Source organism: Symphodus melops (assembly GCF_947650265.1).
Source record: "Symphodus melops genome assembly, chromosome: 4".
NCBI lineage: Eukaryota > Metazoa > Chordata > Actinopteri > Labriformes > Labridae > Symphodus > Symphodus melops.
Genome location: NC_136694.1, coordinates 14,547,132 through 14,562,757, shown reverse-complemented (window position 1 = coordinate 14,562,757; position 15,626 = coordinate 14,547,132). Strand labels below are relative to the sequence as shown.

Genomic DNA, 15,626 nt, shown 5'->3' with positions numbered 1-15,626 from the left:
ATGATTCCTTATCTCCTCATCTACTCAACATTTAAGACAATTATTTGTGAAAATAAATAAATAAAATAAATGCCTTCATAGTGCTGTCAAACTTAACAGAGAAATAGTGTTTACATTTATTCTAAATGTTGTTGACTTGGAAGGCAGTTGTGGAAATTTGAGACAACAGTGCCATGTGCCTGTTCAGTCAAATGAAAGGTTGTTGTGACCAATTAAAAGTACCTCAAAATCATAATGAATTGAAGGTCGAAGGTTTTATAACTGCATTGTACTTTTCCAAAAATGATAAGATAGAAGCAATTGAATATATATAACAACAGGAAATGTGAAAATTAATTTCTTCTTTGTATGCATAGCAGGTGCATATCATGTACATTTATTCAGTTGTTACAGTTTTAGTATTGCATTAATGCAGTTCCTGAAACTCGGGCTCTGTGTGAATGCAGTAGAGAAAACCCGTAACAACTGAAACAAATTACCCAATTATGAGGTACTTTCACTCGGAGACAAGAAACACATGTTCATAACTTTTCATCTGAGTGAACAGGCATATGGTACTGTTTTCTAAAATTCCCACAACCTCCTTCTAAGTCTATGGCATTTAAAATAAATGTAAATACTATGTTTCAATGTACAGATCATTTCTATTAAATGCAGAGTAGATTAGGAAATAAGGAATCATAAGGAAGCAATATGGAAGTACAAATATACTCTTTCAGTTGCTGTCTTGCTTCTTATAATCTTAACAACCGTTTTCTGTTGTTTCTGTTATCAAGTTTTGATTTTTAGGATAGTTAGCCCTTAAAAAAGCTTTTCTGTGATTATTTCTTAAAAAGAAGCTTTTTTAAAAAGTGGAGACATTTTAAAGTAGAGTCAAACATTTTTATATTCCATCCCAGTGTGGCTGTTAAATATGTTGGACTTACTGAGTCACATTCTCTTACAGGAAAGCTACTGAATTTTACCATTCATACATGTGTCTCTCTGACAGCTTGTTTAAACAGAGCTCATTATTCTGTACAGTCAGAGCTGAGAGGGTTTGTCACTGTTTCTCTTCAGTAATAACACACAGATGTACAGTTGTGCTGAGGCAGAACTTGGAAAAGATGAAACACAAGAAAGAAACCCTTGGGAATGTGTTGTTGTAATAAGACATGTTTTAATAACTTCTGGCATTATGATAAAGTAAGGCTGGTTTATTGTACAAGTTCAAAATTTGGCATGTTTGAAGGTGTGTTTTCCCTTAAGTGCGCTTGACAGAGGATCTACATATTGAAGACATTATTACTCAGACGCGTCTTGTCTGTTTTATAGCTTTAATGTCCGTCACATACAGTAAACGTATTTCTGATGCTGTTTCAGCAGGTGGAGTCACACGTAAATGCTTTCAAGCACTCGCAGACAGAAGACCCAGTCAGGGGGAAGCTGTTGGTAGGTCATCTTGTTTCCATCCAGTCGTAAAATCTTTATCCTGGAGTATGAAAGAGGTCCCACCTCTCTGCAGAAACTAGTCATGTTAAACCCTGTGATTAAAAAAAAAGAGAGACAGGATTTTATTTTTTTTTTAAACAAAATGTTTTTTTTTGAAAGAATCATTATTCACCAGTGACAGCCATATACTTATTTCTGTCTTGTCAAATCTAGTAGTTAATAAAGCAGTTCAGGGAGCTTTGATTTACCATTGTTGGCCCTGTGTTTATCATATGCTAACTATTAAAATGAACCTCCTAAATCCCATGATAAAAACAGTCTTGTTCGATAGTTTTGATTCGCCTCCTCCTCTCATAGAGACCATTTCCCTTTAAAAGTCTTTAAGTTGCAGCAGTGAAAATTGAGTATGAGGACACGACATTACCCTCTTTTGCTTTCTCACTTCAATTCAGTAGCTTCATTTCCCTCTGCTCAGACTCTGGGCTTTGGCAGACAGAAACCGCAGTAGCTAGACGATGAGGTGTGTGTTTTTGTATGAGTTTGTCATTTCCCTGTCTGGTTGGTAGATTAAGAAACAAGTGCACACTTTCAGAGCGCTTGAGACAAAATTGCACATCAGAGTCACTGCTGCCAGGTGGTCATGTGAGACAAAATACAGCTCCTGCTAGTCTGCTGCACTGTGATATGAATTATATATGGAAAAAAAGAAAGGACTGTGTCATGTGGAGCAGACAAAGAGAGAGAGGAGGGGTAGATGATGACGACTGGGAACAGCATGTGCTTCTGGCTTTTTTGGCAATCTTACCTCTGAATCTATTGCAGATGTTTTCATACCACTTTCTCTTTTTGCTACCCACTCTTTAATCCCTCCCCTCCACTCTGCTCTTACTTTCACCTCTCACTTTTTCTCCTTAGAACCTCCTCTTTTTTTGTCTCTCTTACTCCACCTCTGACTTGCTGCGCATGCAAGCTGCCCCACCTTCAGCCCCTGCAGAGCCCATATGCACTGATGAGGGCTGGCTGTGTTTTTTGTAAGTGTGTTTCAAAGTTCACATTTTCCACATATCTTCTTCTTCCTCACAGTAGAGTTAGGGTCTCTGGCCTCCCCAGGTGGTCGCCACATACCTCAATATTGTTTTACTTTGCCGTCATAACAACTGAGTGCATTGTTGGATTGTTAACTGCATGCATGTGCGCACAGGTGAGAGAATAAAAACGTCAAAGACATAAAGTCAGCATCACCTCTACAATACAGTATAAAAAGTGACCACATTGTGTCTCTGAGTGTGCACATGTTTTTTTTGGTCCAGATAACACCTGGTTTTAGTTTTGTTAGGGACCCGTTGGCTGGTGCTAAGTACAGGTGCAGAGCATATATTGAAATACGATCACTCAGACCACATTCAGGAAAGGTCTTGTCTGGCAGTGTGTACATACGTACACATACATATGTGTACTGTGCCACTTTAAAGGATCACCTGCGAGGCTGTATCTAGGCAACAATCAGGCCTGATTCAATATTTAATGTCTGATTAAAAGCTTTAATCAGATGTAATAAAATCTTTTGGCCTTCTTATTTTTCATAGCATTGCTTGGCTGTTTAAACAAACTAGTTTGATTAGTAGTATCTGAAATATGGGAAAAATTGAGACACTGCATTTTGCAAGTGCAAGATGATCCCATCCCAAATAGTCAAGGAATACAGCTGGTGCGCTTGACCCTTGGGCAGTTAATTATGTCAAAGTAAATGTAATGTAAATGATATCTTACACAGAAATATGTGTCTATTTTTATTAACAGACTCTAATCTGCAGAGGTATCTATAGGGCGTGTTTGAGTTGAGAGGTGTTGCTTTTGGCCCTTTGCTGCTGAATAAGCTTGAATAGAAACTGTGTGTAAACAAAGACTTTGTGTATGTATGCAGCTCACCTTGTATTTCATTTGCCTCTAGGTAAAGGTACTGCAGGGAGGTGGGAACAGTGGGAACAGTAGTAAGTTTGTTATATGAAAGGTCCAGTTCAACCATGCTGGATATGTTGAATGCCTTTGTAGGGATGTCATGGCTTCTCAGACCACAGTGACTTAGACGAAGGTACTTAAGTTGGAGAAATCCCTGAAAGCTTTCCTCATCCAGTCCAGAGAGAGAGTTATTGGAAAGATAGAGCTGCTGGACAGACGGGGGTAAATGCCTGGGAACAGATGAAAACAAATTCCCACTGATGTCGAGCAGGTTCAGTCTAATCAGTCCTGAAAGAGTGGACACACAAAGAAGCAAATTATTGCAATGGCCAAATTGTCTAACAGATAGAAGTGTGAACTTAAAATTTGTCTTTCATTGTGGTATTATTCAGTGTTGATGAGTAATGACAGACTCAAGGCCAAATGTTATGTTTGGGGAATTATACCTTTACAAAACCATTACAATGGCAGGTATTGTATCATGCTTGATGTTGTGGCAATTTTTTCACATCATTATTAAATGATTTAAGGCATATTGGTGCTGACCTCTGATCTGCTGTTAAGCTTTGCCTTAAAGTTTGATGCATTACATATTTGCTTGAGAACAAAACAAAATCATCTTAAAAATGTAACTATAATCTTCAGGTACTTGCACAACAAAAGTAATAAACTGCTATACAGCTGCTACATGTCAATCGTTTTGCATTTTGTCTCTTGGGATTTGTTTGTGATTTAGAGGTATACAAGATAAGAACAAAGCTATTTTGCTCTATCTCATTTATCCCCCCCCAAAGGTGAGTCTTTATGTACATACACATTGAACTACCTTTGAGTTCTCCCTCAGTGATAGTTTGCAGTCTGTTTCCCTGAAGAAGCAGCAGTGTCAGGTTGTGAAGTTTCTGAAAGGTTCCAGGGCTGATGCTGCTGATTTGGTTGTGGGACAGACGCAGCTGCTCGAGTCCTGCTGGTAGAGTGCTGGGAATGGACTTCAAGTGGTTGTGGTTTGCAAAAAAGTAGCGCAACTTTGTCTGGTTCTGCAGGGCGGACTGGTCCAGTGTGTCACTCTGCAGCAGGTTGTGGTCCAGAAAGAGCCAGCGTAGATCAGTGATGTTGGCCAGAGACAAGGATGACAGGGACGAGATGTTGTTGCCCTATAGTACAGTACAAAAGGGGAAAAAATACAAAATTGTCTTTTTATTTTGCTTTGCTTTTGGAAAATGTTACTTGTTACTCTTAATAGTTAACTGAAATATACACAGCTTAGCCATTTGAGGTCAGAAACTGTGGTTGTATAAATGGGAAATGAAAAACCACAGTGGTACAGTGGCAGAACTTCGTGAAGACAACACATGCTCAGTGTCCATGTTTTCCTACCTGAAGAAACAGATATTGAGTTCTGTCTGGCAGGCTGTCAGGGAAATCGGCCAGGACTCTATGGTCACAGTAGAGTGCTGTGGGCCACTGGATGGGGCAGTCACACTGTTCAGGGCAGGCCTGAGGGTTGTTGGTTCTGAACCAGGCTCGATCCATCCGTCCCTGCAGGCTCAGCACACTGGGCTCACCCAACAGGCGATTAATCCACAGAGGAACACCCCCGTAGTCCATGCCAGCAAAAACAGTGGCAGAAGCAGAGCCAAAAACATACAGCAACACCAACATGGTACAGTAAAGGAGAGCCATGGAGACGGCTGGAGAAATATGTATTCCTGCAAAGTGAACATTAAGACAAAGGTTTTAAATAAAGACAAAGCAGCTTAACGTGTCAAAGTGATGAAGACAATTATAACTCTGAGAAGCACATTCGAGTTTTGGTTAGGGCATAGGAACTGCTGCATACTGTAATAGAAAGAATCCAGGGTTTTCAGTTTGGAGTCTGATGACGTTGGCACTTGTTTTACATGTTGAAGTTGAAACGTGAGGAATGGAGGATCAAGGTTGTTTGAAGATGTAGCATTAGTTTTACCACTTATTTGGATATAGTTTTAAGACTGCAACAAGGCTCTCAGCATGAATGGCAATGCTTCCATTCCTTACAGTACACATAGCTAAACAATATGGAAGAGCTTTTATAAAACTATTCACAAATGGTAATTCTTCACTGAGGAAATCAAAATGAGTGGTTATCATATGACTTTTTTTCTTTAGCACCAGCAGCAGGATAACGTTGATGGATCTGACTCATAAACCATGCAACATATGGATTGATAGCATGAAAGCTGGTAAGAGTTCTTATTAGTGTCAATATTCATGTCTATCCCATAACAAATAGTAATGAAATTAGTGAACCCCATTTTTTTTCTCCAGCACTGTCATGGTGACACATGTTCTAGCAGTCCAATATAAATACATTTATGACTGCCTAGGCTGTTCCACAATACAAATAAGCACATTTGAGGATACCTTAAGTTACACTTAGAAACTGATATGATTAGCATGGAGCTTACATGTTAGCAGCATGCTAAAATTAGCAAGTAAAACACACTACTGCTGTGTCAAAAACACCCATAGAAACTTTCCAGTATGTCTGGAGACTCTTAACTTTGACTGTCCTTCAAGTACAAAAGCAATACTTTATTCCGTTGTTTTTAAGTGTACCTTTTAAAATGAATGTAAGATGAAGAAGATGATCTAAAGCATTAGAAATAATGATGAAAAGTAGATACATTATAAGATCAAAAGAAGTGACCTTCTATTGGCATCCACTGTCTTTGCTATGCATCATGTCAGGAATTTAATCTGATTATTTGGAACTGACATTGTACCATTTGCATCACAGTTAGAAAGCTGATTTTGCACAGACAGTTCTCTGAATTCAAACTGAAAAAAGAGAGAAGAGTAAAGTGAAGGAGAAGAATACATTTTTCCCTGTATGCTCAGCTTTGGTTAGTTACAGTGATTCCCACAAAGCTGACGTGCACAAAAGTAAAGACACGCAAAAACTGTCAGTTGATATATGACACAGCAGTTTGTTAAAGATTTTCATAATCAGGAAGCTTGACTTGTCAGCATGCAATGTGTATCTTGCTTTTCTCACTTGCAGTATTATCTTACAGGACATTCTCAAAGGTTTTAAAGAGATGAACTATGCATTTTGAAATAAGCAGTAATGACATTAACACATTTCTAGTTTAGTGGAAAGAGAAGCCAACACTTACCTGTTTGGACAGATGAATGGGGACAGGCTAGTTGAAATTCTCAATCCAACACTCCTGAGCTGTATTCAACAGTGTGTGTTTTAATGTGTTTGCACGTGTGTTTTTTTAGGCTACCGACAATGTTTACCCTCTGTCTGCTACATTCCTCCTCTTCAAATGCTGCCACATCCCAGACCTCCTCCATAATTTTCGCTCTCTTCTTTCGTCTCCCGTCCCTCAGCCTCGGGGTGATAGTTGGGTAATAATTAAACCCACAGCATTTAATGAAAACATGTTTGGAGTGCCATCGAGTAAAACAAAAACAATCAAAAAGAGTGACAAGATCTTCCTTAGAGGGAAAATAGAGAAGACAGTCAATTACATAAGGGAAACTGGATTTGGATTCTAATCTGTTAGTGACTAGGTGTAAATGTTTATTGTTAAATGTCAGGGTTTGTGGATGTGTATATTAATTTATGTGTGTGCATCTGTGTAATGGGGTCTTAAAAATTAAATGCTTCTGCCTGGAAACTAAAAAGACACAAAGTACCTGGGGAGCCAAAGAGACCATTCTGCATGAGGAAGTGTGTGTAGCTGCTTGTATCTGTGTCCATGTCCATATGTATGTGTTTGACTGTGTGTGTGTGTGTGTGTGTGTGTGTGTGTGTGTGTGTGTGTGTGTGTGTGTGTGTGTGTGAGAGAGAGAGAGAGAGACAGAGAGAGAGTGAGTGAGTGAGTGAGTGAGTGTGTGTTATGAACTTCTTGCAAGCAGCTGAGCAGAAAAGAGAAGAGAAAAATGATTCCAGACCCGCTTCCCTGTCCAAGTTTAAGGGAGCGTTGTGAGAACAGAGGCAAAGTGGAGAACAGGAGAGACAAGTGGAGACAGTATTTCTGTCCGAGATAATGAAAGTGCGCCCTCTGGGAAAAAAAGGGGGATTACACCCACATTGGAATTTAGCCAAATGGATGACATTATGACTTTCATAAAGGTTTTGAGTAGGGTAAAGGTGAATGGAGCCTTTTCTTTTGATCATATAATCATTAATAATATTTTTTTCAAAGGGCTATATCTAATGTGATGGTAAGAGTATACACAGCAATGTGACAGAAATCCCATTAACTATACAAGTATTATGTTTATATGGCTGTTTCGGCATGACTGAAACATCCCAAACAATTTTGGTAAATAAAACACCAAAACCAGGTTTATACATATACACCAAAGAAGAGGGAATTTCATATGGATTAGATGATAGTGTAAAACAATTCCTGAAAAACTTGATTTATCAATGTGTGGTAACAAATCTAAGGAAAAAACAATTTACAGTGGGTACTGAAAGTATTCAGACCCTTTGCTGTGACTCTCATATTTAACTCACATGCTGTCCATTTCTTCTGAACCTCCTTGAGATGGTTCTGCTCCTTTTAGGGGTCCAGCTGTGTTTAATTAAACTAATAGTTTACCAAAAAATACACGAAGGACTCCCAGACCATGACAAAGAACATTCTCTGGTCTGACGAGACCAAAATTGAACTTTTTGGCATTAATTCTCAGCGGTATGAGTGGAGAAAACCAGGCGCTGCTCATCACCTGCCCAATAAAATCCCAACAGAAACATGATGGTGGCAGCATCTTGCTATGGGGGTGTTTTTCAGCTGCAGGGACAGGACAACTGGTTGCAATTGAAGGAAAGATGAATGCGGCCAAGTACAGCGATATCCTGGAAGAAAACCTCCTCCATAGTGCTCAGGACCTCCGACTAGGCCGAAGGTTCACCTTCCAACAAGACAATGACCAAAATAACAAAGAAGTGGCTTCGGAAAACAACTCTGTGACCATACTTAACTGGCAAGGCCAGAGCCCTAACCTAAACTCAACTGAGCATCTCTGGAGAGACCTGAAAATGGCTGTCCACCAACATTCACCATCCAACCTGACAGAACTGGAGAGGATCTGCAAGGAAGAATGACAGAAGATCCACAAACCCAGGTGTGAAAAACTTGTTGCATTTTTTCCAAGAAGACTCATGGCTTTACTAGCTCAAAAAGGTACTTCTACTCAATACTGAGCAAAGGTCAATACTTATGACCATGTGATTTTTCTTTTTTCTTTTTTTAAAAATTTGCAAAGATTTTTTTTTCTGTCAAAATGGTGTGCCGATTGTACATTGATGAGAAATAAAATTAACTTCTTTGATTTTAGCAATTGGCTGCAATGAAACAAATTGAAAGGAAAAAAGACAGTAATGTTTTGTTCTGTTCCCCATTTCCAGTTATCTATGAGGGTTAAGACTCTTGAAGAACAGTCCTGTTCTTGTAAGTGATTTCAAAAACAGGTTATAAAAGGTTTTTGAAAACATGAACAAGAGCTGGTGTCAGAGTGTGCCACAGAAACCTATTGGCAGGTTCTCACTGTCCTCAACACTGTCCTTGTGGTCTGTCGCTAGTGAAATAAAGGAGAAGGACATGGGAAGAGACTCTCTCCATCCTCTGCAGGCTCCCTCTCCTCTAGAAAATATACACAAAATCTGTATGCATTAATGGAGTAATTGCTGGGTTGTTTTTTTTTTTAACACTGTACCAATACCACATCAAAAGTCTTTATCCACAATAGCATGTCCGACAGGCTTCAAAAGCTAAGTATGCATAGCAAAAAAATATTAGAACAACACAAGAGTTAAATGCTTGATTTAGATTTCTGTTGGTGCAGTACCACAGCAATTACATTTTTAATCAATGCATCTGTGGCATGTACCAAAGCTGCATTGCAATTAAAAGACAATAAACATGGGACACTGCAGTATAAAGCTCCAGAGCTGCTGCTGCTGCTGTGCTTTTGACATTACGTGAATGACTGGAATGGTAACTTCTGTTTCCACTAGGTGGTGTTAGAGAACAGCATATGATAATGCACGAGTTGTCTGTACTGTATATCAAGGGTAGATATGCATATTAATTGATTGACCTTTTTCACTCAAAGCTAGATATCAGACAAGGACCATAATCAAACTTGTAATGTGTCAATGCAGATTAAACAGTGTATGCTTGAAGTACATCTTTTTCTTTCTTTTTTACAGTATTAGTAAGGTTGGGGTATTTCTTTTAGAATTGCTTAATGATGAAACCGTGAGACAGACGGATTATCTTAGATTTATTCATCTGAGATCGGATACAACAGCAACAGAGCATGAGTAGCTGACAAACTTTTCATTCTGTGAGAAGTTAGACTGCAATTCCTTACCATTCTGGTACATTTATAATAGGCTTGAAAAGAAGACAACATCTTTGCTTGAAACAGTCAGACATATTCATTTCATCAGCCTCAGCGATTGCCTTCTCACTCCACAACAAACTCTTGGCTCCTACCAAAATAAAGATCTGCAGGGTTTAACACTGTTACATCTAGGCCTAAAATGGTAGACAGATTGAAAATAAAATATCCACAACATATACCTTCTCCCCAGGCTGAGAAGGAGATGGAGTCCAGTGAGAAAGAGCCTGGGTGACTCTTCCCACATGTACAGAGTCTGAGAAACAGAATAAAGGGAACAAAATGATGGAAAACAAAACACCCAATATGCTGTGCATGTAGTATTCTAAGACATTTCAGATACATTTTATATGACAGATTCTATGAGACCTTCGTACAACACATATAGTACACATGGAGTAAAATTTTCCATAACAGTCCTTAGATCAAGGTCATTCTGTGTCAATGTATGTGCAATATGAAGCTATGAGTTAACCAAAGTTTGGTAACCTTATCTTGCTAGCACATCAATGCAGCTAGAGCAAAGGGCCATTTTGTCTGACGCTTCCTCTTAATGGGGCTTTTTTTGGTGCATTCTAATTAATAACTCCTTGCGAGTGGAAAGTTCTAGAAAGTCTCACATGTAAAAAAGTGCGTATACGCCTGTTTCTGCACAACTTTCCTGTAAATAGTCCAATCAATATGTAAGGCCACTTCCTGGTTAACGTTTGACAATTACTGAGATAATGTGAAAGGCGAAACGTGACTTACATTATCAGATGTGACAAAGCAGAAGTTTAAGCTAGCAGAAAAACGAAAATACTAAAGTTTATAATTTGTACTTAATTTTAAATGAATGCACCAGAGCTTTTACACAGATGTGTTCCTACATTAACATTTCAGACCTACAGGGTCAACAAACAACAACAAACATCTTGTGCTGTGGTGGACAGACCGTGTTACTTGCTGGAGATATAAATAACCACTCCATTTTTTTTGCTCTGTTATTGTTCAGGTCGAGGGCTGAGGCGTTTTGATTGTAAACTTTCATGTCAATAAAATTAATTTAAAGATAAAATCGCAACCAAAAAAATACTATTCAGTCCAGTGATCCTGTGCTCCATCTTCCTGATAATCAAGCAGTGTGTCTGGATCCTATCAAAAAGAAGAAACAGAGAAACAGCACTTCTCGTTTATTCAAGGATTTGATATTGACTAGGTGTGAACAAGATCATGTGTTAAGTAAAAAAGCAGATGACAATAATCAGCTCAGCCAACCTATATGTGGGTCTCTGCAGTGCAGCATATGCCATCTCCTCGACCAGAGGTGTAAATTGGTGACACACACACTCGGCTGCTTGGTGCAAGGTGTGTGAGCTGTGTTTCATGAGAGGTAGGAGGCAGGTATACAGATGAGATGGAGGGCTTCCAGTAAATGCTGGGCTGGCTACCTCTCTCCCAGCTCAGCCAGTAGCCTTTCAAGCCGTCCTGATGGGCCTGCCAGGCAACATTCACCTCATGAAGATCCACAGAGGTCAGCTGAAGGTCAACCAAGGCTCGCAGAGCTGTTTCTGGAAGAAAACATAGCAAAAAAGACCTGATCAGACATAAAAAGAACTTGACCAACAACCCTTGGGATCAATGAAGTCTCTGTCTGTCTGTCTGTCTGTCTGTCTGTCTGTCTGTCTGTCTGTCTGTCTGTCTGTCTGTCTGTCTGTCTGTCTGTCTGTCTGTCTGTCTGTCTGTCTGTCTGTCTGTCTGTCTGTCTGTCTGTCCGTTCCTAGTCACTCATGTGTTATTTATTGATTCATTAATGTATCTCTTTATTTTAATTCATGCCTGGCTCTTGTGTGTGTCATGAATGAAGGGCCACACGAGGGTGCCAGAGTGCCAGTGTCCACCTCATTCCACACTGATAAAAAAAAAAAAAAGTTGTCTGAATTGTCTGTTTTCTAAATCTTAGTCAAAGGCAGGGACACTTCTAGGGTCTGTTGGGGCACCTAGGCAAACATTCATGGGTGGCCCCTCCAAGCAGCGTCCATTATTATTATTTCGCAGCAATATTGCATGCAACACTTAGTAGGGCTATGAGACTACATGCTCTTAAGCACCTCTGGTTATAGGAATGATTCACAAAAAACTCTTAATGTAAGGTTGTTATAAAGAGATAAAATGAAAAAACACTTGACTACACCAATTTAAATCAGCTGCTAAGACGACCAACTGACACAAAGTCAATTAAACACGCAAAAAAAAAACGGAAATTGAAAGCTTACCCTCCTGAGTGCATGCCTTTACAGACATGGCTCTTTCCTTTCCACTAACGTGCAGCGCGCTGACTGTAACTAGGTACTGAGTGCCAGGTTCCAGGCTGGTCAGCAAGGTAGAGTTTTGTTGGCTGTTTAACACCATAGTGTGAACTGGTCCACTTGGAATAGCTCCATATTCAACCACATATCTCTGGACTCGAACTGGCTGCAAGGGACCCCAGCTCACACGGATCTGATGTGGACCGGAATCTGACAGGGATACCACCACTGGGCTTAAAACATCTGAGGAAAGCGTTAGAAGAAGGGGACATTACTGTAGACACTAGTGAATAAGCAATACGTCCAAAGTGAAAATGAAAATACAAATGCCTACAATTCCATGGCTATTCAGAAAACGCCTTCTGCTAAACACTTTCTACAAAAACTCTGTAACAGCAACCAAATGGAGCATATGTGGCAGTGCAATTCTACCACTCTTTTGCTAAATTATATTACACACACAAAAAAAACAAAAAACTGATTTGTTCATGCATTAAAGAATCATCAACTCAAATCCAGCACATCCTCTCACCTGGAAGTGTGGTAAAGCTGACAGACAGTGTGTTGAACAGCCTCTGGTTGGACTCTGGGCGGAGGAAGGCTTTGTAAGAGGTGTCAGGCTGAAGGTTGATTATCTCTGCCCAGCTAGAGTCGCCCGGTAAAATACGTCTAGTCTCAGAGTCTGTTATCAATTCAGAGATGTAGTACAGTTCATAGTAACCACTGTCTGTGCTCAGAACGGGACGCCACTGCAGCAAGGCACTGGAGGAAGTCAAGTGGACTACACGCAGCCGGTCTGCTCGAATTATTTCTACGAGATATAACAAAACAATAGGAATGACAGTTAAAGAGAAAAGATGGGCATAGTGAGATCAAATATCAATACTGATTGAATAATATATTATTAAATGTATTGCATTGCATTTGTTATATTTTAAACACACACATACCGATGATTGCCTCCCTTAGGTCCTCAGTGATGATTTCAATGTTATCTATGTCGACAGAGTATAGATGAGACTCCAGAGGTGGTGTTATTGCACGCTGCAACACCTGATAGTTGCCATGTACTGTAGACAAAGCTAACACATAAACTCCCTGCGCCTTAAGCTCTGTCATCAGCTCGTCCACATTGCCAGGCTGCACACCATCGGTTAGCCACAGTAGTATCTTTGGAACTTTATTCTCCATCTTTGAAAGAAGTTGCTGGGCCACCCTGAGTGCAGCTTCTGTATTTGTGTCTCCCTGTAGCTGGTTGACTCTCTGCAGAGCTTTTTGAAGGCTGTCCTGATTTCTGTGTACATCCAGGTTGAACTCAAGGTTGGGGTATGTACCCACCTGAAGCAGGCCGACTCTTACATGCCCATAGCCCAATGAGAAGGGGCGAAGCAGCTCAGCAGCAAACTGCAACAAGCGTGAGAACTCATAGTTTGCTACACTTCCTGAAGAGTCCAGTAGGAGGAGTATATCCCCTTCACAGCAGTTAATCACTGTTCACAACAGGAGGGAAAACAATCAATTAAATTTGTAGGTGCAAACACCATGTCACTTTTTATCTGATTGAAAGATATTCTTTCCACACATAAAGCACTTTTAACCAGTCATTATTTTTTAAGGCCTCCAAAAAAAGCCCCCTTTTTAGGAACAGATAACCTGACATTTTTATTCTCTGCATGAAAAAATATTCAGTAAACCAATTTAAGTGAAAAATAATCCTGTTGTTATAACGTATAAAAAGTGTTTCTCCTGCTGTTTTTATTAACATACTGATGTCAACTATGTTACCGATTCAAATGAAAGGCAATGAATGAACTGTATGATAAACTGTATGAGGAACAGTGTTCAATATAATACTGATATCAGCAGAGTATAATATAAATGGAGCTAAAGTAGAGGATTTATGACAGTGAGGAATATTAGACTATTGGTCACAGAAGACATATCATTTGTAAACTATAATCAGAGAAATTTAACTGTTACAAAAAATAGCAATAAGGTTGAAGAAGATGAAAACAAAAAGCACATTCAGCTATTTCTGGGATTGCTCCTCTACAATGAAGTTATACTCGTTTGCAATCTCACCACCAGTCATGTTAGTTGAAAAACATTCAATGAAAATGATAAACAAGCATCATGTTTCTTATACATTGACGTTAAATCTTGTCATTTTTTTTATTTGCAAACAGGTGACAGTGTACGTCAGAGAGAATTCAACACAGGATGAAACATTTCCCCTGGTAACCTTTGGCCATCTACACTATCACCTCACGTATTACAGTAAAATGACTGGAAAATTGAGGAAATGAAACAGCACAGATGAAGAGCTGTCAGATAACACTGATAACCTACACAGATTACCAGAGAAGAGATGCTACGGAGGAAAGCCAAATGGTTCAACAAGATGAAACCTCTATACATAGCTAAAGGCTACAAGTCTATTTCAAGTCAAACTCATGTCAAAGCTAAAATGGGACATAGGAATGCAACAGGGGAGCTTGGAAATGAAGTGTTAAAGGGGATTTGAAGTAGATTCGGCTTAAATACTGAAGCTGCACTTAAAGATTGTTCAGATAATGTGAATATAAGCTCTAATTAAGACAGATAAAGTGATGAAGTGTTTCCTCATACTGACATTAAAGTCTTTGTGAGTCATTTAGCACAGCCATAATGACGATTACAGACAGTTATTGATCATCATGCACTGTGTATCGCCCAAATGGCACACCCTTTACATTACATGCCCTAACATAATGTGGTTGCCTATGCGACGTCCTGTGGCAACTAATCAACTGTATTTATCGAAGAGGGTCTCGGTTTTGCCTGCTTCATTCGTCAACAGATCTTTGACCTGCCTTTTAACGATTTGTTTTGGTATATTAACTCACCTGTGGTAGGTAAAGACACCTGCATGTCGCTCCGCCGTAAGATCGCCCACAAAAGAACACAGCGCAAAAAAAATGACTTCATAATTTCCGAGCAGCATTTAAAAAAGATATTCTGATCAGAAATACTCGATAAAAAGCTTTCTCTAAAATTTCAAATCGTGCCGATCACAGTGAAAAACGTTCCAGTCTGACTTGCTTTGCGGCTCTGTCGCCTCTTCCTCAAACAAAAGGTGTTTTGCTGATTTATTATCCAACTTTCTTTTAGCGCGCGTTGTGCGAATACGTTTCCACACACTGTAATGTTAACCTATGCGATGCTGTTTTGTCCTATATTGTCAGATTACTTCTACTACTACTCACAAGCATTCTTCACTTTTTAGTCAACAGACATAAGCTACCTCCTACCTTCTCCTCCTCCTACTCATACACCTCCACCTGCAGAGCCAGGGTGTCTTTTTTTTTTTTTTTTTTTTTGCAGTCTTTGACTATAAAGAAAAGATGCCAGCTGCCCCAAGCCCTCATCCTTCCTAAATATGTTCAGTCCAGATTTCCTCGAACTAACCATACAAACATACAGGTATTTTACCACATAGACTGTTTGATGTATCCAAGAGAAAAAACAAAATGTCTTTATTAGTTACATTAAATGTTTTCCACA

The 15,626-nt window shown here is 39.4% G+C and overlaps 2 protein-coding genes across 3 annotated transcripts; both read right to left on the bottom strand.

The window, feature by feature from the left end:
• Positions 1–1,371: 1,371 nt before the first annotated feature.
• Positions 1,372–6,825, bottom strand: LOC306822695 (lumican; the record flags this gene model as incomplete). Its single annotated transcript, XM_079341864.1, has 5 exons — positions 6,546–6,825; positions 4,765–5,096; positions 4,217–4,541; positions 3,361–3,678; positions 1,372–1,523 (listed from the first exon to the last, which is right to left on the bottom strand). The coding sequence occupies exons 2-5, from the start codon at positions 5,068–5,070 to the stop codon at positions 1,372–1,374; spliced, it is 1,101 nt and encodes a 366-aa protein (XP_079197990.1). The 5' UTR covers positions 5,071–5,096; positions 6,546–6,825.
• Positions 6,826–10,627: 3,802 nt separating this feature from the next.
• Positions 10,628–15,412, bottom strand: LOC306822937 (von Willebrand factor A domain-containing protein 1-like). Of its 2 annotated transcripts, none has more exons than XM_079342248.1 (6): positions 14,969–15,412; positions 13,034–13,573; positions 12,616–12,894; positions 12,051–12,326; positions 11,053–11,345; positions 10,628–10,929 (listed from the first exon to the last, which is right to left on the bottom strand). In XM_079342248.1, the coding sequence occupies exons 1-5, from the start codon at positions 15,048–15,050 to the stop codon at positions 11,053–11,055; spliced, it is 1,470 nt and encodes a 489-aa protein (XP_079198374.1). In that variant the 5' UTR covers positions 15,051–15,412; the 3' UTR covers positions 10,628–10,929. The 2 variants fall into 2 exon arrangements, with proteins under 2 accessions (XP_079198374.1, XP_079198375.1); XM_079342249.1 differs by having other exon boundaries at positions 12,051–12,293.
• Between the last annotated feature and the right edge of the window lie 214 nt (positions 15,413–15,626).